The sequence below is a fragment of the Thermobia domestica genome, chromosome 2, assembly GCF_964235325.1.
Source record: "Thermobia domestica chromosome 2, izTheDome1.hap1.1, whole genome shotgun sequence".
Lineage (NCBI taxonomy): Eukaryota > Metazoa > Arthropoda > Insecta > Zygentoma > Lepismatidae > Thermobia > Thermobia domestica.
Window position 1 is genome coordinate 256390564 of NC_137455.1, and position 27091 is coordinate 256417654.

Sequence of the window (27091 nt, forward strand, 5' to 3'; positions counted from 1 at the left end):
ACCGAACATACTACCCTGTTCATTTGTTTATATTGCACCCTATGATGTAACTAGATATAGTTATTCTGGTCCATGTTTCACGTTTTCTTGTTCACACTCCAGTACCTAAATCCTAGGCAAATCATCTTTTCACAGCTAATACTCAACTCAATCCCGTGATTAATCTATTCCACTGAAACTGTGATTATTTATATGTCCTATCTTGCTGTACAACTACTGACAGTTTGGACATGTACTTATCATTTCTTTTTTATGAAAGTTTTACAGCCAACAGTGAAAATGATACCTTTATTAAATCAATCATAAACCAATTTTTCAGGGAAAAGAAAAGTGGTAGTTTGGTGATGGAGTGAATTTTCTTTGGACGTAGTTTTCTGAGAATATATTTAACATTTTCACTTATATTTCTTAAATGAATATCTCAGTAATACCTGCTTATATACCCAATGGCATGATTCGTTGGAAAATTAACATAAAGCTATCGCAACGTGTAAAGTACAGCGGGGAAAATAAAATAATCATTAAGTTGACTAAATTTATCTTAATTGAGCTTATGTTTAAAAATGAAAACACGCACCATACGTCAGATATATAACTCATTTGAAGCTTCTGTTCATATAGATTAAACGTAATTGAATGAATTACTAGCATATCTGTGAATTTCTTTCTGCTATCGAATTAAAAATTATATTAAAGGGGTTTCACTATCATTCACGAAACCAAATAATTAATTGATGAAAATTCTTTCAATATTTTGAGTACTTGGGAAATATGGATATTTATGAACATTGAAGCTACATTTATCACAATTGCAATTATAATTGATCCACATACTTGCCGCAACAATAATGATTTAATCTATTAACCACTATACTATGCTAATCATTTGTTTATTTTGGAGATTTGGAGATATTAACAGTTTTACAAACATCTTGAATTAATTTATTAGCTTAGTTAGAGAAGGAAAATGTGTTATAATACCGTACTAATTAAAATAGATTTGATGCAGCATAATAAATTTCATCCCATACATTACCTAACTCCAAGCGTTTGCCATTCTTACCTGAAAGTGTTTAGCACTACAACTGGTGTTGTACTGCAGCAGCAATGTTTTAAAGATATATAAATTTTATATGTAATAATTTTTAAGAGTAGTGAATACCAATAGCTCCGTAATCCCAAACATCGTATGGCGAACTATACACCGTAGTCAATTGACTAAACAATGAATTCTAACAACGTAGATTTTTGAAAAGCCACACTATTGAATTGTGCAAAAAGAGACGTTTATTATGAAAAAGGATAAAACAATAAATTCCAGTGTTAGTTCCTTATGACATAATCGTATCTTTACCTTATATTTGGTTTTGGTGCATAGTGTTATTAAGTTTCGAATAAATTAAACAATGATGAACTATATATTCTATAAACAGTTTTATGGGCAAAACTGATTACTTTTTATGCTTAGGTTTGTTGTGTTGATTAAAGTTTATCGTTTCCTTCAAAACACCAAGGTTATGTGAGAAGCAGAGTATTAACTCACATTCTTCCAAAGTATTTGCGTATACATCCTTCAACTTCAGACAACCTTACTAGAAAATCTAATTTGAAAGTTGAATCAAAATATCTCTAAAAATCATAGATTATAACTTGAATTCTGATCATGTTGATAGCTCTGACATAGCAGATAGCTGTTTCTACGTGACTAGATTATACGATTACCATTTGCTTTTGTAAGTTAACAGGTTTCAGGTTTGAAGCTTCTGTGTACTTAATACTCGTAGCTCTGCAACGTATGGAAGTTCTTTGTAAATTGTTAGAAGACTGTAATCGTTATTTTTACTCGAACAATATATCCACTGCAAAATTGGTAACCATCTAACTAACTTGTAGCACTTCTTAGAAGTACAGTTTTTATAGGGCCTCTAGTCTGGGAGACTCATTTTATACGAATAATATTTATATTATTCCGATCATTGTTACAATTATTGTGGTCTATTTTCTCCCTTCTTGATTTTATTCCACCATATCTATAAATATGTCTCTCACAACGTAACCTCTTGACAAATATATTCTGATTAGGTCCATTTCCCCCTTTTTTTAAATCTCTAATATATATTCTGTCAAACCAATACCAAGAATTGTTTATATACAAAAATCCATATGAAAGCCCTTTTTTGTTGTTGTTGTTGAATGTTGATACCAATGTACCTAATTATCATAGAGTTTCCATGCCATCTGCGACCAGTTTGTTTAGAGCTGTTGGTTAAGTTGTGCTAAGTGACTTTTCAAAATGAATTAAAAACCAAATGAAGAGCTTGTCTCAAATTTTGTGTCCTTAACGAAATTATTTGTGTTGAATTGTAGGAAACGTTGGTGAAGTCCTACAGTAAGTCAGTTTTATCTAAAATATGGGCATGCGATTGGTACAAAATATTCAAACAGGGCTGAGAAGCGGTTGAAAGCTCACCTCGTTCCGGTCCATCTTGTACGTATTGACTGACCTCACATGTTTTGTGTTCGTAATATTGAACAAGATCCCTTGAAAGACCATGAAGACCAGTGTACTAGTTGGAGTGTACTGAAAGAAAGTGGTATGCCGTGCGAGAATTTTTTGGTCCGATCCCTGGCCATGTGACTTTGAGGTGAATTATATCGTGTGCGAAGATTTATTTTAGATTAGCCTCCTTCCTCGTACATTTTCATTCCACCAATTATTTTATAATCATTCACTTTTATAATAATCCGTTTTCTTCCGTCTAAAAGGCATATTCGGAGACGTCAAATTAAACATTTGACTTTTTTTTACAAACATATGTTCAAACATTTTCTTAATTTCTTATCCGGTCACCCACAAAATATTTTGAATTGTTTTCCCGCATTCGTATGTCACGTTCATCCCCCTTCAGATCTAGATGTTGCAAACAAACACATGTTATCTACCTCCTACCTAATATACAATTGATGCAATTATCTGGGGGCCGTGGTGGCTCAGTGGTAGAGCGTTCACCTCTGGTGCTTGAGGTCCCGGGTTCGATCCCAGCCTCCGCCAAATGAACTTTGTGGTGGACAAACACCGTGTGCGTGGGTTTTCTCGGGGTTCTCCCGTTTCCTCCCACTTTCTTCATTCCACCATTTCATTCATTACTCATCATCACCGTCTCCTTTAGCCTCACCGGCATAACCATGGGACGTAAAACTCAAAGATTTCATTTCATTTTTGCAATTATCTGGAGCTTTAATCATTGATTTCGACTTTCGAATCCATTCCTTAAGTTTCTACCTCTAACATCAGCTAATCGAAACAGTATTTAGCCTTTGTGAATCAAAATAGAGAATACAGTTAACTTGACTTGAAACTAACATAATAAAGTCATAAATGCATCATTTTCTTTCACGACCTGTCGTTATTCGGCAACACCATCATCCTATCGGTATAGAACTTCAGTGGTTTTTGGTCAAAATAATTGGGACAAATGTTTTAACATGGACTTTTTCAAATTAACTTAACACCATTCAAGGAGTTCTGCACAGATTGAAACAAATGATAGTATGACGGTGTACGTATATAGGTGATGCATTGAAACCTCTAGGCCAAGTTGTCTTAATTTCTAAACAGCCCTTAAAATTGTATGTAATCTGGTGTTGTCAGCGTGATACACGACACCTATTCTGTTGACTGTTTCGGCTTCTTTTGACACGTGATGAAAGATGCCTTTTCAATCCCAATTAAACAGCATAACCTTCCTGGATGTCAGTGTAGACTTTGCTACAGATCATGAAGATTCTTCCCGCATCGACTACTATCTTTTTCGTACATTGTTGTCGTAGTTTCTTCACTTTCCCCAGTCATGGTCAAACTTTTCTTGAAAGCCTCGATTCATAAAGGTAACCAAGAAAGATCTGTCGCTTTCTTCACCCACCACCTTCGAAAATCGATAAGACACCTAACACGTACCTGGAAGATCGAAAATAGTCCCCATCAGCATCGAAGAACTTCTGCTACGTTCTCCAGACCATGGAAGACCATGTATTCCATCGCGGTAGAACTTGGTAGGCTGTGAAGCGAAAAAGGTATCAAGTGCATTTTGCACCTCTACTAGGGATTTGAACTGGAGTCCTCTAATGTGATTGTCCAAGGAATGGAACAGGTGATAATAGTACAGTGCAGTATCCAGGAAGTATGGCGGATGCAATAGTGTTTCCCATCGTAGGCGAAGAATTGTGTCCCAGGTCATTATAGCCACGTGGGGCTTAGCGTTGTCCTGTAACAGGAGAATTCCTTTGCGACTCAGAAATGCTGGCTCCAGAGTTTTGAGGTTTCCTTCAACACAGTTCAACTGCTGGTAGTACACAGTTGCGTTGTTGCTCTAACCAGCTGGTAGCAGTATCCGATGCACGATGCTGCGAGCACTCCACCAAACACACAGGAGGACTTTCTTCTAGTGCAGTGCTTGTTTCGGTTGTTATGGAACCAGTTCATGGGATGCTAACCAGTGATTATGGCGCCGTGGGTCTTCGTACATGACCCATTTCTCATCACATGTCAATACCCTGTCCAGAAACGGCTCCTTCCTCAAAAGAAACACAAGTGTCTGCTCGCGTTACCTTCTGGCCCGGTGTCAAATCATGTGGGACCCATTGACCCAACTTGTAGGGCTTCCCAAGTTGATGGAGGTGCTAAAACCACCGCTGCACTGTCCGCGTAGTCACGACACACTCACCAAATGCCTGGCGTATCTTCCGCCCCGCTCAAGCGGTGTCTGACCCCAGTTTGAGCTGCTTTTTGTCGAAAGTTTTCTCAAAATGGCTTAACACTGTTTGTAATGGACGTTCAAGTCATTGGCCATATCATGACTGCTTACATTAGGCAAACTTCCCTTAAACTAGAAACACTGGCTATGCCACAAGCACTCAAAGGTTAATTATGTGTTTATACTCCAATCAGGAGCTTTTAACAACTTTAAAATATAGCAACACTAACAATGAATACATAGCGATTGTTACAACACGAATGTTACACCAGGAGTATAATACAACCATGTTCCTCATTGTTGGAATAAAAGTTTAATAATCATCTGTTTTATACGTATTAGTTTTGAAATATTCTGGTGCACATGTGACGTATGAATATACCCAGTGCTGCTATTCAGTCGTGTCGCACCGGTTCGCTAGAACCGCTTGTTAAAATATTTCGAGTTCCCAGAACCGTTTGTTATACCAAATCATAGACTCACACATACACGCAGCTGGAAAGGAGAGCTTGTTGGATACAAATTTTTCAGAACCAAAAACAATTGACCTATTTAAAGAACCTTGCTTTGCTCTGTACACACGAGAAGATTAATACACAGGGTGAGGGAATGGTAAATTTTATTTTAAGTTTCTTTGTTTTTAGAAATTCTTACAGCTACAGGGTTAAATATATGAACTTTCAAAACAATGTATAACATTTATTTCTTAATCCCCGGTCACTATGTGAGAAAAGAAATCATTCCCATCTTTCCCCAGCGGGCAAAAAATAAAAAAACGTGCAACTGTTATTCTTTGCTCTTAATGAGCGTCAGAGAGCAATTTTGGTATACAGTTTGTGATAATCCAGATTGTCAGTCATAATTCGATACACTGTTTTGGGAGATATTTCTGGAAACTCACTGACGATTTCAGTTATTGTGAACCGGTGATTGGATCGCATTTTCTCATTAACCCATTTCAGCATCGTTCGTCTGAACACTAGGTCTTCCGCTACTCTCTACACCATTGCCTAATCTTCCCTTCATTCATCGTGTCGGTCCGTAAATGGCACACAATTCCCAATGGATGACAGTTACATTTTGTCCTTTGGATTCAAAAATCGTATGACAAATCTTACTTCACATATGACGGGATTGTGTACTACGCAGCGATTTCACTTACTACCACTCGCACATACGCAACTCTACTCGGATCATTTTATCTTTGTTGCAAGCACGAAACACTAAGGCATGCTGTTCCGCATAACAACTTCAACCAATGTTGCCAACCCCGCATAAAAATGATAGTTCTTCTTTTTTACATGTACTTCGTATATTTAAGCACTAAGTATAGCATTGGAAGCTTTCAAAAATGCATACACAACTACAAAAATGTGAAACCAAACAAACAAACAAACACAAATCAAGAGTAAAATATTGAATATATTTCAATCTTGTACATGATATTTTAAATAATAATTTGTATTTAGAGATTAGTAACTAAGAATATGAGTATGTTTAGAATAAACTCCATTTAAAAGAAACTTATTCAAAGTATAACAATCATTCTCTCAAGCATGTTGCAATTCTAGCAAGTTTTTATTTGATTGAATCGCAATTACCAACCGATATTAGCAAGTAATAACAAATATTGTTAACATAGCAATGGATCATATTTCAACTCGAAGCATAATATCTAATTCATCCTAATGTCAAAGCATGGATGCTTGTTAGCATTTATACATCTGTAATGCGCTTGGAAATAACTAGGTCACATCTATGCCGGTTGCAGCTATTTCAGGAACGCATTAACATGACAGAAACTTAAGTATGAAACATAGGTTACACACGTGGCTGATAAACTGATAAAATATCCATATACGATATTAATATACATGAATTGAATTATCAATACTATGACGTTTATATTAAGTAATATGCAATATCAATTTCAATAATTACTTTCTTGATTTATCCTTTAGTAAATAAATGGGAAGTATAATTTGCTTAGAACATATATATATATATATATATATATATATATATATATATATATATATGTTGGATGAAAAAGTGTGAGCTCCGTGCATGAAGAATATGAATTCCATGCTTGTTTTTTTTTTTTTTTCTTTTGTTTCGAAATGGTTTGCAGGGCGGTTTTCTTTGATTTCCTTTCTTGATGCAAACCTTGTTCAACTGTTAGTACCCACAGTACATGTGAAGAATTTGTGATGTGTCGACCTGTCACTATATCTAATTTTGTTCACTTCCAAACACTTACATAACGTTGAAAATTATTGTTGAGCAGTGACTGAAGCTACAAGTTTAATAGAAATACGTCATTTAGTGCTATGACGTTATGTACATTGTTCCTTGAAAAGTATTTCAGAGAGACTACAATAAAAAAAACTGCTAAGAGAGAAAACGAAAGTTCTATTGAAATCTTTATTTTGAAAACACCATCAAATCAGTTAACGTTGTCTTATTTAACTTCATTTCGTTTTAATTAAAGTGTAAAGATTACAATAACCACTTCAATACTTATACTGTAAATTAAGACAACCAGATTAAGGTTACTGGATCTTCATCTTATGGTCGACGTTCGTCTACTGTCTGTTCGATTCTCCCTCCCCTCCCCACAATGTAAACACGGAAATTAATTCCATTAACAATTGAAAGAAGACCAATGAAATGGCCTATCTCATTAAGATTCAGTCATGAAAAGATTAAATGTTTTGAACGTTTCAAAACGTTCCTTGCAGTAGTCTAACTACTGCCATGGACTTGCCTATACAATTTGTGTGATTATTACATATTTCACACTGTGTATGTATGTTTGTTTGTATTTATGCGATTGTGAGAGAATGTTTACCAATTACCTAACGCTTATCCCTTGAGAGCATCATTTTAATAAGCAATAAGCTTCACCTAACAGATAAACTAAACACCACCTAGATGACAATATTAATATTGAATTTCTCATGACTTATTTAAAGCAGAAAACCGCTGCTGTAAATGTTTGAAAACAATACATCAATATTGAATAGGATTTATCAAACCAACAAAAATGTTTAGTTTGTTCATTATCCTTTCTTGGAAAAGAATAGATGTAGCACGCGACCATGTTTACAAATGACCATTTCAAATTTGCAAAAACTAATTTAGCGGCGTCTGCAGAAAAAATATGCTAAATCTAGCCTTAATTTAATTCTAAAAGGCTCTGCCGGTTTGCTGGTAAAAGAAAAGTATTTTGCTAGGCTTTGATTTTACAAAACCTCATTTAGGTACTACATAATTTCTGGTTAATCGCAAGTTTTAACGTGGAGACGCCACCCAATTTTAATCAAATATGGCAAAAAAAAAACACTTCTGGTTGTGCAAAAATAATTAAACTGATACTAGATTTTACGATAACTCATTTAGGAAAACTTGTTACAAAGACACCCGAAACATTAACTTGAAATCAATTTCAACGATTTTCACGAATTACAGTAAAAATCAATCTTCGATATAAAATATAAGTATTTAATAAGAATCTATTTAGGTCTTATAGCTCTATGAAACTCTCACTTCGAAGAGCAAACGATCTTGTTGAATAAACTCTTCCATTTTCGAGTCTAACATGTGGAAAAAATACTTAGTAGTTTGGTCTCATTTTTTTGAAACTAAGTAAGGAGAAACTTTTTGATAATCCATTTAGGGACTGAAGATTTTCTGAAATAGTGTAATTTTAAAATATTGCGCGTAAGAAAGTGGTTTGAATAATGACTGAATACAATACTTCTATATTTGGTTTTAAATTTAAACTTGAAAACTGTTCAAAGCGATTCTAATGAATTCTGTTGAAAATTCGTTTGCCAGCAAGGGAAAGCAATTTAGACGATTATTTATAATATATATATATATATATATATATATATATATATATATATATATATATATATATATATATTGATATCTCTAGAAGAAAATCTAAGATGTCCAAATTTTAACTTGAAATTGGGTTTTATTTGATTAAAATTGGCAAACTCTTTTAGAATACTAAAAAGCGATTTACCTAGTTCCCAACTTTGAAAAGAGTTCATTTAATGGCGTGTCATGAGGTTTAAAAAATCATGAGTCTCTATTTCTACTTAGAAACCACTACTGGGACGATTGTTATTAGGCTTAATGGCAACCTGTTTTTGTCTACAAAAAACAAGTAGCTTTGTTTTGAGATTGGGAAATATCATTTATGGTCGTTCTTAGAAAAGTCACTTTGCATAATGATTTCCATAAAATGGGGTAAACTTACTGTTTCGGGTGAAAGAAAATGGTTTCCGAATGAGATCTAGGTCTCAGTTTTCGGAAAAAAAAAAAAGTGTTTAGAGTGTTACTAGGAAATCTTATTCTCACAGTGCTTAATTACTTTCATTAAATGGGTTACATTTATAGGTCTCAACGTTAACAATTTCGATGATGGAATGAACATATCGTCTTTTGAGTGCGAGAATTCAATTTAGGTGGGATTCAACTTCGAGCAAATTAGTTTACAACGAGACTTTGGAAGACCTTGTTTCAAAAGCGCCTAACATTTTTTAAGAATATTCATTAATTGTGCGGAAATATCCATTTACTAGATCTGAAGACATATCTAGTGTGTTTGTACTAAACATTATTTTGGGTTCACTTAACACTGTTATCGAATGAGAAAAAATGCCTTCATTGGAAGTGAAAAGGCATTTTAAATACAAGGATATCCCAATTTCGGGAAAAATTTATTTACAAAAGACTAAAGGAAAGTTGATTTTTTATGAGCCTAACGGTTCTCTAAAGATTCTAAAAAGATCGAAATCTACCTAGTATGATTGATTTATTTCGTCAATGTTCACTTTCAACAAAATTAATTTATAGGCGAAAATTTGATAATAAAAGTTTGTGGTTCCCATTCTCAAAGTGAAAGCTCGTGGACACACTTTTTTCTACTCGGACTTTACTTTGAATTTAATTTAAAATTAATCTAACTACTATTCATGGTATTCCGAATTCGGAAAGAAAATTGTATAATATTTTCCTTCTAAACGAGTCGTAGGCTTTTCTGAAATCAATAAATAAATAATTGGTGTATCTACCAGTAAGTGTTGTATTCTAGTTATTTTTTAAGTGTTTGGGGAATGATAACTATCTAGTCGACAGTTGATCGATTCCCCCTAAATCCGCATTTAAAATCTCCAATAATTTAATCTACGTATGAGGTCAATCTTGCTAACAGAATGTTTGAGAGGACTTTGTAAGAAAGATGCCTGGATAGTTATTACAATGAACTTTGTCGTCTCACTTGTGATGTGGCTCAGTGATTGTTCCTTTCCACTCTTGTAGCGATTCCTCTTTGTTCCGGATCAGGAGAACGAGTTTCTATATCTCGTTCCACGGTATTTCACACCAGCTAAGATTAATTCAGCAGGAATTTCATCTATACCTGAAGATTTGTGTTTCTTTAATTTCTTCATAGTTGTTTCTATTTCAGTTTGTTTAGGTTCTGGAATATTCATTTCTGCTGTATACATTTACTTTACACATAGCCATTATTTTTTGGAAGAATTATCAAAGAAAGCTTTCAATCTATTCAAAATACTAACTATTCGTGAGAATGTTCTGTCTTCCTTTAATATATAAGAGCGAGAACATTTTTGTTTTTACTTTTATATTCGAGTTCAACAACTTTAGCTTTGAAAAAATCACGTTTCTTTGTTCTAAAAGTTTTAGAAGTTTCCTGCCTGATGACAATGAAATTTTGTACACTTCTATCTTTCAGATTGTGTAGCCAATGCAGTTTTGTCTGTTTTCTTTTTTTCTGATAGTTTACATTAGTTTCCAAGTCGGATTATGGTTTGTTCCTATATACTTTTGCATGCCCCAGCTTTTCTTTCCTTGAAAATTTAGCGTTTTCGTTACTTTTAACCCAAGTTTCCCCCACAATAGTGCATTATGACCATTCTAAACTAGAGAATATATTCTACAGTTCAATTTTGCAAATACAAATAGCCGTTATAAAATTCGCTACATGATAACTAACTTATTACAAATACAAAATACATTGACGGAAACTTTTGCCTATTTTGATAGTACTATATTACTATTGAAATAACACTTTTACTATAGTCCACAGAAACAACATGATCCACATGAAAAAAATTCAAAGGATCCTTTTTTATGAAAAATATACAAACTTATAAAAAGGCGAACATTTTAAGAAAAAATACAGGTTGTCTATCTAGTCAAGCTTTTAAATTGAAAATTAAACTCTGCTATGAATTTCAATATCTTTTCCATTTCCATTGTGATCAAGATTAATTAATGTTCTTTTAAAAATAAAAACACCAAATTGTTCTGCTTGTTTTTACTTTTTACTTTGTACAATGGCGGCAAATCTTAACAGAACACTCATAGTCCGATTCATAATCCAATCATAGTATTTGGGTCATGGTCCGATTCTAAAGCAAAGTTTTCATCAACTGTCAAATCTTCATCACTTACTTCTTCTTTCTCCAACCACTGGGTAACAACATTCCGAAAAGTGAAGGGCCAGGGGCAACACACGCCCGTCTCTCAGACGGCAAGCCAGAATGAACAATTAATCATGTGATCCCTATAAGAGCTACAAACACAATACAGTGAGGTTGCAACGGCAGCAGCACAAGGAACGATTAGGTGGTAGCACCATCTAATTTTACAACAGGAGAGAAGAAAAAAGCTAGTGAGTGGTACTTTGAGTAGTCTCAGAGACGGGCGTGTGTTGTTACGGGTTAAGTCCAAAACCAAAGACGCATATAATGTTCGATTAAATACACTTAGATGATACTGTATAATGAATGGATAACGGTATAACACCTGACACTGTACTTACAAATATACGAGTGTAAAATCTTCGAAACATGGATGAAAATAAAATTTTATTAAAGAATAACAACCTCAGATTATGGAATTTTAACACTCAACAATAGATGATGTGAGTATAGATCTTCAGTTCCCAATCTTTATAGCAAGTTGTTTGAGTACGCTCTCAACTCGTTGTCATTTTGCCCTGAACTTACAAGATCAAATAACGATTTTTTTTTTATTTGACATACCAACACCAACAATGCTCTATCTTAGTCTTTGACAGCTTTTGAATGAAATAATGAAACAAAAGTATAAAATAATTTGAGGTGTAAGCAATGACTGCTATCCAATTTAAAATGTTGATTTTTTTAAATGTCTTCTTTTCCAACACGACCCTTGACAGTAACTTCCTTTTCGTGTCATTCAAAACTCTTTCCACAAAAGATAGTGGGAAAATATTGCTTTAAAAATAATACCTACGTTTGGTACTTTCGCTTTTCTGTCTCTCCGACAGATGTCTGAACTGCTAATTAATTTTTCTGTCCACAACTATCTCACAATGTGCTCAAATTCATGTCCCTGTTCTTTGTGGCAAAATTTATGAGTTGACACTAGACACTTCTTTGGTAAACCCTATCTTCTCAAAGAGTAGTTGGATATATATATTTAAAAAAAAAGCATCGAACTAGCGGTCCAACGTATTACAGTGAAATATAATTAGTTTGAAAAATCTACAAGCAACAATGAAAATTCTAAGAATCGCAAAATAGAAAGAACGGAATTAATGACCATGATAGGGTCAAAAGCATATTTCTTGTAGTAAAAATGGTAACGAGTTATGGAAGATTGAAACAGTAATGCCAAATGTATGTTATGTTGTATACTAACATTTCTTTTCTATTAATTTTATCAATCTTTGTGAAACTTTGCGGACTACTCGAAGAAGTTTGAACTTCCATTGAAACCAATAAATGTTACTATTCTATTTAGTTTGTACAAGTCGAGTACTAAGGGGGTTTTGAAATTCCAACCCTCTGAGCAAGAAATTATGGAAAAGTAGACATTTCCTAACATTATATATATATATATATATGGGGGATGGACAAAATCTAAAAAACACTTCATACAGGACACGTAAGTTTGGCCCTCCACCAAGGGCGCCCATCAGGGGGGCAAGGTGGGGCAATCGCCCCCCCTAAGAGGAAATTGTACTTGGGAATATCGAAATCCTAATAGAATTTTTACATTAGTTACAGCAAAATTTAAAACTATATTTGAAACGTTGCTTATACTTGCCCCCCTTGGAAACCACAACTTGGGCGCCCTTGCCCTCCACTGTACAACACGTGTTGCGGTTGCCGATCGTTTCTAGTTTTCAATGAGTCATGTGGACCTTCTTCTTCCATTAGGAGTAACCAGTTCACCTGTGAGTGTCGTGGTGTGAAAGTGGTGCGGTAAAATGTGCGACCTGACAGACTTCCAAAGAGGGGTGAACGTTGGTGCCCGTCTGGTTGGAGCTTCAGATGCAACAGTGGCGAACATTGTGGAGGTATCGAAAGGCACTGTGTCAAATGTCACGATGGCATACACAATTCATGAGCAAAAGACTTCTGCAAAGTACAACAATGGTCGAAGGACAATCCTGTCAGATAGGGACCGGAGGGCACTAAAACGGATTGTAGCAGCTAAAAGGAAGACCACTGCAATGAAAATTACGTCTGAACTCAATTCCGGCCTGCAGAACCCGGTTTCATCGAAAACAGTGCGACGAAACTTCATAAAATAAAAATTCATGGCAGGGCCGCTATCGTCAAATCCCTGGTCACAGCAATAAATGCGAAGAGGCGTATCCAGTGGTGCAAGGACCACAAGGCGTGAACTCATGAGCAGTGGAAACACGTAATGTGGTCCGATGAATCGACCTTAACCTTGTTGCCAACAACAGGTCGTGTTTACGTATGGAGAACACCGTCGCAGGCGTATGATACAGACTGTCTGCTCCCAACTATAAAGAATGGGGGTGGTTCTGTTACAGTATGGGCAGTGATATCGTGGTTTTCTGCAGGTCCCATCATAGCCTTGCATGGAATGATGAATGCTAAGGCGTATGAGGCCATTTTGGAGGACCAGGTTCTACCCATGGCCCAAATATTGTTCCCTGATGGTGATGGTATCTACCAAGATAATTTGGCATCCTGTCACACTGTGAAAACGGTTAAGGCTTGAGGAGCATGACCAGGAGCTATCGCACCTCCCCTGAGTCCCACAATCACCAGATCTGAACATCATTGATGCATTGTGGTCTGAGTTATAGCGGTGTGTTCGGTCTCATTACCCTCCACCAGCATCCTTTAATGAAGTGGATCATGTTTTTGGAGGAACAATGGTACAAAATTCCACATACTACGATTCAGGAGCTGTATACGTCCATTCCACGTTGGATCCAAGCTGTTTTGGACACAAAAGGCCCCACACCATACTAGGTATGATTTTCACACTTTTGCAAACGCGTTAGATTTTTTGTCCAACCCCTATTTATCTATCTATCTATCTATCTATCTATCTATCTATATATATATATATATATATATATATATATATATATATATATATATATATATATATATATATATATATATATATATATAAGATGTTTCAAAATTAGTATCGGTGGTTTAAGGCTTTGTAGTATTTATTGCACTTAACGCACATTTATAAATAATACATCAAATGGAAGATAAACTCAAATAGTTTTTGCTACAAGTGTTCAATGCGAGCAACATCCTTCACACGGCACACATTGAGTCGATAGGTGAGAAAGGCCCATAAACTTTCCAGCGGGATATGGTACAAAACACATTCAACTTAGGAGAAGTCTCGTTGCAACTGTACCATTTCGTGGGGATTTGTTGACCCTCGGGTACAAACATCATGAATGTTCACATCACTGAAGACGACATGATCCAGAAAATCTTCGTCATGTAGCAACATTTGATTTGCAAAGTTGGCACTTAAACCGTAGTCTGTAGGCTTTAGAGCTTGCAGCAACTGCAAACGATAAGGACGTAGTTGTAAGTGTCTTCTTAAAATTCTCTACACAGACAATTACACTGTAACTAAAGTTCAATCTTTGCCAAATGTAAAACAGTAAAATCTTTCCGTTCACTAGTCGCCATCTTTGCAACTAGTGCTTTCTAACAGCATACAGAGGAAACAGTACCTGTGCATGGGTGCGTACAAAACTTTTTTAGTTGCTCTTTTATTTAGTGTATTATTTATAATTTAAGTTAATACTGTAATTTAATAAATACTACAAAGCTTTAAAATTCCGATATTCATTTGGAAACACACTGTATATTTTTTCCACTTTTCTACTTTTTGAAGTAGTATATTACTGAAATCGACCATTATCTGATAATTCTACCATAAACATTAAAACTCATAACCATACAATGCACTGGAACAGGAATTATTGGAGAATGATGCTTGACTAAAGCGATTTTCCAGCAAAAAATTAAAACATTCCCAGTCAGAGGTCATGTGGCCTTAATAGTAAAAGGAATGTTCAATTCGAAACAATGAAATATGCAAATAAGTTATGATGGAAGAAATGTCAGGATGAGAAAATGGAAAACGTGGAAAACCTACAAGCGCTAAAACATCATTTTCCGCCAAAACCTCGCAGTACCTGTAATTGAACCTAAGACCATTCAACTTCTCTTCCAATGGCATATCGAGCATAAAAGATCGATAAAATCTATTGCTAAAGAAAATCATACTCGTACAAAGAAAGATTCATCAATATTTATGTACTGAGACATCATTGAATCAACGGCATTAATTTTCACTACACAACTAATAACAAGTGAGTTTCGTTTCATAGTTATGAAACTATGGTAAACTTCGAAACTATGCTAAATCAATATTGAAATAGATCTGTAACTTCCGGCTGCAATAAAAGGATAGTAAGAAATTAAACCTGTTAAGTAGTAAATTTCTTCCATTTCCGGTCTTCCTACTAGAGAGAGATTCAGGAAAACATTAAATCTTTTCTTGTGACGCTGAGACAACTGAAAGAAGTTTGTTGCTATCTGTTGCCGTTTTCGTCATCTATATAAATAAAAATGAAAGTGGGTATGATTGTGACTTAATAACCCTTAAACCTCCCGACCGATCTCGATCAAATTTTCAAAGTGGATGAGGTATGGGCCCGAGATAGTTTTTATCTTTTCATTTTGAAGGTGCAACTTAAAGGAGGAGAAGAGAGAGAGAAATAAAAATGATGGAAAATTACCAATACTAGTGTCTAATCCATAGTTTCGGGATCGATGAGATGAACAGTGACATTTCCGATGCTGTTTAAACCCAAATTCAGCCCCACAACTTTGGAGAGAGGGAAGGGGTATATATATATATATATATATATATATATACAGGGTGTTAATGAACTATACCGACAAACTGTAAGAGGTAATTCCTCACATCAAAATAAGAGAGAAAGTTCATATTCACCTGTGGCGGAAAGTTCATAGTTTCAGAGCTAGGGCTGTCCAAAATCGCGAAAAAGCCAAATTTCAACAGGCCTTATTTCGAGTTCCAGAAACAGTGGATGGTGGTCCTTGTCAGAATAAAGGAAGTCTGTTCAAATCTCAAATTCAATATTTTTCACTGTTCCCAGACTTCCTAACTCTTATAATCGTTCGAAAGCAGAACAATTAAGAATGCAACGGATTTTCCGTTATCTGATGATAAGTTTAAACACTTCTTAAAGATAAGTATTTCTTAACATTTTATATTAGAATCGATGTTTGAATTGTGATTTATTGATTTCCTTATACCTGTATTGAGGTTACATTGAGCAAATAGATAACATATATATATATATATATATATATATATATATATATATAATTATAAGAATTTCTTTGTTGAACTTTATTAAAAATCACTTTTCAGTTAGCATAAAATACGTATTAATTTATAATTTAAAAACTCTAATACTAACCTAATTTATGCATCCGTAACTTAACTATAGATATTAATAAGAGATACGGCAACAAATTATTTAATAATAATAATAATAACAGTGGTGCGAAAAACTATAAATTCCTTTTAATTTACAAAGTCTTTATAGAAAGGAAAGTTATGATTACATTATTTTGTATCTTTCTTTAGTGAATTATCCTACGCGTATAACTATTAGATACTGTTCTAGTTATAACAATTTCTTTACATTGTCATCTAGTTCCCTGATCAGAAAAATACGCTAGTATATAATTTGTTTATTCTTCTAAACCATTCTAATTAGCATTCAGTTAATTTAAACTTTAAAGAATTACCAAGCTAACTCAGTTGTTATTAGTTTACCATACTTCATGTAATTAAATTTTGACGTGTAAAATTTATGGAATTATTTTTCGTGTAATTATTTTACATCATATGATAATATTTTTATTTGATTATTTGTTAATAATAATTTTGAGCGAACTTATGTAAACATCTATCTTCGTTGAAAATCAACAACTTACTCACATCAATGATTCTGACTCTTTTGTGTTATTGTTATTGTTGTTAAGATTTACATAAGTTTATTTAAGCAAAACGAAAGTCATGCGTAAATTAGTAAGACGCTAGTAAAAGGATGCGAAATAACAACCAATTTGATTATTCTTAATTATAATTCTATAATTAATTTTTGGTATATTCTTTCATTGTGTGTAATTTTATATTAATTAACCTATTTGCTATTTACAATTTTTATCATATATTAATGAAACTTTTTGAATATAGTAAACAATATTTAGGGTTAAAAGTTCAGAATATTAATTTTATTTTGTTTTAGCATATGAGTATTTATATATTACAGCTACCTGACATGGTTATACACTTGATTTTAAACGTTTGGTTGCACAAGTATATGCAGAGAAGTGATCTGAATCCTTAGTGTTTTGGTTGACGAGTGTGTTATTCTCTCTCCCCTTTTCTAGGACGAAAAGAATCAAATTCTGACAACAAACGCTTGGTTGAATTTGGTAAGTGTGATTGTGTCATGTATATACATGCATATATAAACACAAAATCGCCAACAGCAAGTGAAAGTAAAAATAGAACGTGGTTTAATTTATATTTTAGATAACATGTTAAAACTTTGATGTTTGGAGAATGAAAATATTCACCTCATATTTATTATCATTGACGCCATAGGAGGAACACATTTTGAATCACGTTATTCAGAGAAATACACGTCTTCAGTATTCAAAGAAATACATAATCATAACATATCACTCATACCTAGCAAACTCTTTTAAATGTATATTAGATATATGAATCAATCTACAAAGTTTGTTCCTACTCTTTTTTGATAGAAGTTCGATGTTTTCTGGAATAATATGATATCAGAACCAACAGAAAAATTTACATTCATATCTTCTTCCAAATCTACAGAAACATGAAAATTGGATAAGACGAAAAAAACTTCTTCCGTTGTTGACATTTACTATTTAAAAACTAGATTTTAGTTTTAAAGAAATTATAAGAGTAGGAAATGACTTTCAAGCTAGAGCGATTTGATAGAATGTATATCCACGAGTATAATATACGCACCCTAACAATGTTTGTCTTATTAATAAAAAAATTCTTGTTCTTTTAAAATTTAAAATGAGAGAATAATCTAACAGAGGTAGTGTACTAAATTGGAAAGTGAAAAAAATCATAAATTATTAATGTTATATAGATTACAAATATATAACTAGTGTTCATGACAAACATAAATAAAATCGTAGCTACAATGACAAAGAGCCTTGAAGTATAAGTGAAATATAGAAAACAAAAGTAAGCATAGGTGTAATTCAATTACCAGCAAACATTTTCCCGGATATTGTTATTGTAGTTCTGGATATCCAGTAACATTAAAAGATTATACTTATTTGAGCACAAAAGATTGGAGTGATTTGAGTACAATTATCTTTCATGTAGAACAAATCAAAATCAGCTGTATGTTTCCCAAAAATTATAAGCATCCCTTGGTTCCTGAACTGAATATATATATATATATATATATATATATATATATATATATATAACTGAACATATATATAACTGAAGTAATAAGATAAAATAAATAGTTTGAGCCTCACTATCACGCAATCATCTATAAGGGTATCACCACACATAGTATGCACTTCAACACAATATATGCATTTTCCCTTCGTATTCTAAATGATATTTACCCTGTGCCTTCGGTAGCCCACTAGCCTGCCTTCACTCTATCCGGCTCCCTCAATTTCCAATGGTTACAGAGAAGTTCTCTCGTGCAGAAATGCTAACTAAATAAGTACTTTAAGCATATTAAAAGTTTTCTATGCATTAATAAACGATTTTAATAATAAACAATCTACTGGTGTATCACATTAATTATATGGTTGTACCGTATTCTATACCTATGCAGCATAACAGAAGCAAATTTGGGAACTCGCTAATAAATATTTTTTAAGACAGTAAAAACTTGATTCTCTATAGAAACAATGACTTAATACTAATGTAATGACCCCAAGGCTGCTTCACAATACAAAAATCACAATACTTTGAAAACAATATATCAAATTGAGGCCACGTAAAAGAAAAATATATTATTATGTTCATAATTTCTGTTAATGCATAATCTCATATGAAGCAGAGGCAGTGCAAGAATATACAAAAACGAAATTACAGAATTCCTGTTATCTTAGGAATTACAATAAAACTAGCCTTTGATTAGCTAAAAGTTTCAAATTGTAAAATCGCATTTCATGTTTAAATGAGAAACAAATTATTGAAATTGGCATGGTAGGAGATTATGTCTGCAGTGTTTCTATAAGACAAACAAACTGTGGAAAGAGTCTCAGAACATTACTGTTCAAGTGAATAGGTGCCACTCAATGCCATATCAAAGATACAATGTAGCTTGTTAACTGACAGAATATTTTTTTCATTCAGAAAATATATAAACAAAAGTTGACCCAACTTCTGAGTCACGAGAAAATTTAATGAGCAACAGAGTGCTTGCTCAGCTATAAGCTTACACAACACAAACATTATGTTTTCCAAGTGCCACAAAAATATTTTATTTCCATTTTGCTGTACACATCTAAAGCTCCGGTTTACTATCGTTCTTTTAAGTGTAGTGAATATTTTCAAACTAATTGCATCCAGATAAAAACACTAGAAAATGAAACCACATTCTATTTTTCTCTCCTGGAATGTTTGCATAGAATAAGAAGTTGCATTTCGTTGGCTGCTTACAACGTCGCAACAAACCGTTTTTACATTACACTGCCCTGACCACATCCCAAGGGCCGTGTTCTTAGTTTGTACAGTTACAAGAGCCAGGAATCTGACTTTCCTCATTACGTGGTTAAATTCAATTGACTGTTACAGAATTCGTAGATATTTCTTTTTTGCAGAAAAGAAAATTATTTCTCAGTAGTTCCTGGAAGTAAATTTCAATTCTTTAAAGACAGGAAGATTATATATATATATATATATATATTCATTCCTGTACACTGGAAATATCATGCTAATTGCAGTTGTTCAATGTGTATTTTTAAATTTCGTACCTGATAAATTTATAAAAATAGGAAGTACATATTTAGTATTATTCTACTAGGAAGATCGAGATAGAAATTAGAACACGACATTATTGATATGTTGGAAATTTCATGCGTTAGTCCTGTAGTGTCCATAATTTTAATACGTGATAAACGAATAAACTTACTAACATGTTCAACTGTATCTATTCTCCATATATCGACGATTGAAAAAGCATTATGTATATTTATAATAACTCAATAGTCAGGTCTATAATCAATATTCGTAGTTTCAAATATCAAGATTGTTTGCTCCACAATCTTTTGTAGATTTTTTCCATAAGATAATGAAATTATAATAGAAAAAATAATACAGCATGATGAAGACATAACGATATAGTGTTTAGAAAACTAATAACTATATAGTAGGGATTTATATTTTAATAAAGATAATGTAATATTAAATAATAAATACGAAAGTTTATTTAAGAATTATATTTTCATATTTGCAACTCGTCTTCAAACAACTATATTATTATACAGTAAATTATGTTACGTTCACCATCTTTATAGCTTAGTTAAATACCTAATTTGGACTTTATCTTTGGAATCAAGTGAATTTTATTATTTCTCTGTAAACTAGACAATATGACAATATTCTGTTAAACTACTGGGACAACAAAAACCATAAACTTGTTTCACTTGTAAAAGAAAATTCACAAAAGAGTACCTCGGTTAGTACATATCTAGAGCAATTGTGCAAATAAAATACATTTAATTTATTTTTGAAACAGGAAAACCGAGGTACTTGAAAGTCATTGTAATTTTCAATCTTTTGAAAAATGAGAGAAACTTTATTCACAATATTGAATCTGGCCTTCAATAAGTTTATATTTGCATTCGTGTTCTAATTTTCTAAAAATATATCTCAAACAAAATAAATCTGCATGTATTATTGTCAAACATCAAACTCTTTAGATATTTTAGACTTGAATTACATGTTCTGGAATAAGTGATTCTGGAATACTGCTGTAAGTTAAGAAATCTGAAATAATATTAAGCTTATAAAGCAATAGTTAAAAGTACACACGTAACTTTTTATACAATTAGATAAGTTAAACACCTTTGATTGGCAAATATCGATTTTTATCAAAAAGGAAGAAGTTTGATTCCTGGCTCTAGTTCTGTATGTGTTAGTCGTCTGCATGTCTTTTCGTCATGTGACTAACAACGTTTGTTTTCCCTTTTTGTTGTGTCTTACTATAGGACGAGAAGAATCAACTCCTAATAACAAATATATGGCTTTCGTTGGTAAGTGTTAACAATCGCTTCATTAAAAAACACACACGGCAGTGTCAGTTCCAAATCAGTGAGTCTTTTTAATGTTTTCATCTCTTTGTTGACAACACAAGAGACGTGAAAGAAGAATATCAGTGCAGTATCAAACTTACATGTACATATTGGAGTACGGCTATCACATACTTTACTTACCTGCTTTATCCATTTGATTAGTATCATGGTTTTGAATACATTAATGATACTTATTTTATTAAACGTCAGACTATGTATTACAAGTTTGGAAGTAGTTTTTCCATTTTGCATCATATTTCTAATTAATTTCCTATATAGAAAATCGAGATTTAAATTGGAAAAATTATATATAAGTGACGTCAACAAATTCTATAGTAGTTATATTACTACAATTGATATTATTCATTTTAATGTTACCTTTTTATAAAATTATACTAAATAATATCAAATACACACAGAGTTTACACATTAGCTTTAATTTTAATAAAATTTATTAAAATGTCTCTGTGTAACAAAAACTACCGGAAAACTACACAATGAATTAATTGTTTTGCTTACATAAACTAAAATATAGTATTTGATGAGAATTTTAGAAAGAGTTTAAAGATTGGTCTATGTGTATCTGATAAGATGTCGGCTGTAATAAAACGTTTTAACTTATTAAGTACCCTTTTTCCAATGTAATTAAATATTATTCTTATACCTTCTCCCGAATCACGAGTGATAACATATTTGGTTTAACCCGTGATCCGAGCTTGATTCAATGTGGTGCCTCTTATGATCCCGAATTGCGACGTTTACCCGTACCGTGAGACAAATAGGAAGCCATCTGAAGTAAGAAATTGAGAGTTCTACTCAATAAAACAACACAACAATGAGTATCAATGTACTAATTGCATCTCATTTAATTATTAAATCATTTAACGAGTTAGTGTTAATAAAATGCCAGAAATTTTAATTATTATTCCAAAAGCAGCATTGATCAATCTCAGAAAAACAATAAGTTCTTGTAGTGAGACAAGTAAGTACAAATAACTATACATTTTAAAATCATGACAAGGAAACAAGAAAATTTGTAGTAAGCAATACACAACAAAATGTTAAACATCAATAATTCCTACGTATTAAATATTGTTTCCAAAGTTTAGTCTATCTTACGTATTTACTGACTTTAATTCTTAATATAGAGCAAGATTTCCTTCTTTAAAAGCACCAGAATAATGAAGAATTTAAGCTTTAAAACTCTTTGTTTCGTTGAATAAATTTGTTTCTATTTTCGTACCCAGTTTTGTAACTTACACTAAAATACAAATGCTGAGCAAAGCAAAGCAAGATTTTATTTTCGATAGTGTCTGAAGAAGGATATGTTAGATACCCGAAACTGTCACAATTATTGTTTTATTATTTTATAATAAAACGTTGCTTTGCTCAGCATTTGTATTTTAATGTAAGTTATTGAATACAGCAAAGCTAGTATGAATCAGCCAATTTTGTACTATTCAATTTTAAGCATCCGGTTAAATTTTAAATATGACACTATGTATATATGATATGGTGTGATGTATATCTTCAACTATATACACAAGATTTAGTTTTGTAGAATATACAATTGTTGGACGAAACAGCACTTGATCTTTGTTTTCCAAACAATTTTTATAAGATATTGATATAAGTTTGATTATTTCTAAAGAACATTAAAATATTGAAGAAACACTACGAGATTATAACACTAAAGTTTATAACAGTAAATATATATTAGTTATATTCGTAGATAGTACATCTTTTCAGTTCTAACTTGCTTCCTAGTTTTAGACTATAATATATCAATGTGAAATACTTGAGTTAGTTTTAAACAAATATATCAAATGGAAATTCACTACAAATTGTTTGATACTGCTCTGATACGTATATAGACTCTTTATTCCTAGCTAATGAAGAGGATTTTAGAAAATCGTAGAAAACTTCCGTGTGTGTAACATCTTCTAAACTCACTCTCTAACTTTCCGCAACTTACTAAATAAATCCAAATATCCTAAACAAACAATGAAACTTCTTAGCAGACTAGTTCTCATAATCATTGCATAAAATCTACAAAGATGTTAAAATACTTTAAACAAATTAAATCTAAAATTTAAAATAATTATTATAATAATTTAATTCTCAACATAATTCACTTAAATATGATTTCATCTAACATAATCTGGGTCATCTTTTTTCATTCTATTTGATTTTAAAAAATGTTAATCATTTTAACACATATAAATAACAAATTACTGGAATGATAATTATCGTATTCCAACAGGGTAATATCTTTACAAGGTGAATCAAATATAATGATTATTTTCCAAAGGATATAGGAAAGATTCTATTAGTACAGGAATAAGACACAATATTAGCAATTTTAATGTTTATTATGAAATAATTAGATATCCTGATCTGTATTTCATTGGGTATATATTTTATGTAATTTTTAGAAAAAAAAGCGTTGCCCTCAGCCATTGAAGAAGCTGAAGAAACTTTCAATTACCTATAACTTTTGAACAGTTCCAACATATTTTTCGTACATTTTATTTGAAAATGTTTTGTAATATTATAGAGAAGACAAAAAGTTATTTACATATCCATTGAAATGATTTCGTACATTTATTCCACAAAAGCTAATATTACACAATACTGTTGTAAATGTATGCTAAAACTTCTTCTCAACGAAATTATCAGAATAACATAATAGCCTAAATTTTAGTGTCATTGCTGGAACATACGCACAATTGTTTGCCAGGAGAAATGAACTTAACAAAACGTACGGATTAGCATTCTACAAGTTTACAGGAGGCAAAAATATACGTTAATTCAATACAGTGTTATTTGTCACAGCTAAGAATCCTCTCTTTAAATGAATAAGGAAAGATTATTAAAATAATATTATTTTCTAATTATAAAATCATAGCAAGAAAGTTAATATTACACAGTAAGTTACAATCAAATTTTTGACATTTTCATAACATTAGTGTGCATAAACACAGTACTTCTGTGACTCCTGAACATGTTCGTTGGGTGTATATATGTTATATTTTACTTGCATTAATTTTAGTTTACAGAAAAATCTTAGCTGTGAAAAAAATTGTTTCCTTTGCTCATCGAAATTGTTTCCTCGTTTTGTGCAATGTTTTTGAGACTGTGTTCTTCAACTAAAATTGTAGTTTCTTTTGTTTCATTATTTTATTTTGCAATGGATCTTCAATTAGCATATATATATATATACTTCATGCTATCCACTATTAACAACGTGAAGATAAATTTAGATTGAATTAATCGAGTTGCTGTTCATCTTGTATGGAAGGGAAAGATAATTTCTTAAATATCTGAAATTCACTCACCTAAAATCATTGCTTGTTCTATTTTATTTTTCGTGATTCTTGTTCGTATGTTTCTTTGTACTATTTGTATTAAGTTGTCAAAGTGAAAACATATAGCAATCAGAAGGCAATAATTTTCCTCAAATCATTTACAAATTTACAAGACATAACAAGACTTTTGCATGTGCTTCTCAATACATTACATACAAAAGTTTGAAAACATAATTCTTTCAAATATACTTCCTTTATTCCTGCAAATATATTGCACTTCTTCCTTGAGAAACAATTTCATCTTTAAGATAGACCAACTCAGCATTTAAGTGTTTCATAATAACATTTTCATGAATGTGTTTTGCAATTGAATAATATCGTCTAAATTTGTAAATATTGTCCGCACATTTCAATTGCTAAACTAAAGCTTATTTTAAGAAATGTTTCTCTATTTTTTTATTTTTTTTATTTTTTTTTTATTTTTTATTTCTTTTACTTTAGCTTTTGTTTGAACTTTTAAACTCCTTCAAGAAATGACCACACAACTAGGTGTAAATCATTAGAATGATTTCTGTATTTTCAAATTCCAGCATATCTTTCTGTCAGGAAAAAGCATGACATCTACTGTGTAGCTTGAGTTGTTGGTCATTCCCACATACTAAACCACTTGCTTTTAGTAATACAACAAACACACCGGAATATATATATATATATATATATATATATATAGTATATGGTTTAATACTTTAGGTACATTTTCCACTCGTCTTCGCTGTAAAAGTTGAGAGATGTTTTTCGATAATTTTCTTTGATTTCTAAGAAGTGTATAATGAAGAAAAACTACACTGTTCGTACATATATGTTATCCCTATTTCTAGTTCTCTACTTTCTCCAGCTCTTGATTTTTAGTTTATAATATACCTTTTAGAACCAAAAGTGAAAGGAAATGCCCACACACCTCTCCACTACTGATTTAGTATCCCAGTTGCCACGTTAGGATAAGTAGGCTCGAACCTGCCTCAGGGGTCGCACACTTGAGCATAGACATTCTAGTAATTTTTGAGTTAATTCTTTAGTCATTTCTAACAACTAGTTGAAAATTCAAACGAAAACGTTGCACCAAACCTCATATCAAGACCTTTGTGAGTTTTAAAAGCGGTATAGTTTTAATAGTTTTGAGTACTTTTATGAATTCAATATTTAAAGTATGCTTATTTTAGTAAGATATATAAAAGTGAGATGTACATCTTATTCCCTTTGGATCATTGTTTCTATTATAACAAAAGTATATCTATGTAATCTAAACTTTCAAACAATGGAATATTTCTAAATTATATTGATTCACTCAAAGTAAAGATAGTTACGCATTACATTATTATTCTCCTCTTGGCATGCTTTCATGGTCGTGTCCTCTGTAGTAGAAAAGCCAAGTATCTTTTTTATCTCTGGCCAATGTGACGTTCCATGGAAAAGGACTAGAGATCTTTGGTTCACAAGGCTTTTGCATTCGAAAGACGTGACGTGGAAAGCAAAATTGAATGGGAAATCAATAGGTTGTTCATTGACTTCATCTTCTCATGCGGCACAACTGGTCGCTCTGGAATATCAACGAGATTTCTTTCCTCTGTTATTTTTCGCTCTCCCTCCTCGCATCTTTCTTAGAAAGAACAGGAGAAAACTTTTTTTCAGAATGTAGAATCATCTATGACTCCTTACTCTCAACCTCTTTCCAAGTAAAATATTTTCTTGTGTAGCTTGTTTTCCCTGAAACGTCTTCAATAACAAGAAAGAGTAACGAAGTTAAAATTATTATTATTATACTTCTACGCCATCATTGTTCTTGTTTTGTATATAGTAATTCAGTGTCAAAAAAAACTAGCCTCATAAATGATGCTAAAGAATATTCACGTTACCTTTTCCCTTATTGTGCATTTTATTTGCAGGGATAATATCATATAAGATTATATAAAATGCATTGATCCTTTGCAGTCAAACTTCAGAATGCATTTATAGTGATTTGAAGATATCATGGAAGATATGAAATCACATATGGATAATTTTATTCAATCACCTTCTGCCATTTTTCCGGCACCACTATAATTATGTCGCTATAGAAGTTGTTGTTTCTGGTAAAGAAAAACTGACACGTAGTCTTCACATTCCTATTTTGAAACTAACTTAACACTAGGAAATTCTGCAGAAACGAATACAGGTCCTGGCTATAAGGTAGGTAAATTAAAACCTTTCAGCCAAGTTCTCTCAATTTCTGATGGGT

The 27091-nt window shown here is 32.4% G+C and overlaps 1 protein-coding gene across 10 annotated transcripts in view; it reads left to right on the plus strand.

Moving 5' to 3' along the window:
• Window positions 1-27091, plus strand: part of nAChRalpha6 (nicotinic acetylcholine receptor alpha6) — an 894362-nt gene that overhangs the window by 573559 nt on the left and 293712 nt on the right. For 7 of the 10 annotated variants that reach the window (XM_081748606.1, XM_081748598.1, XM_081748596.1 and 4 more), the window contains exon 3: window positions 17582-17626. In XM_081748606.1, coding sequence (XP_081604732.1) covers window positions 17582-17626 — 45 coding nt within the window. Of the gene's footprint in view, window positions 1-17581; window positions 17627-21424; window positions 21470-27091 lie in introns of all 10 variants that reach the window. The other 3 variants (XM_081748599.1, XM_081748597.1, XM_081748601.1) reach the window with 1 other exon arrangement.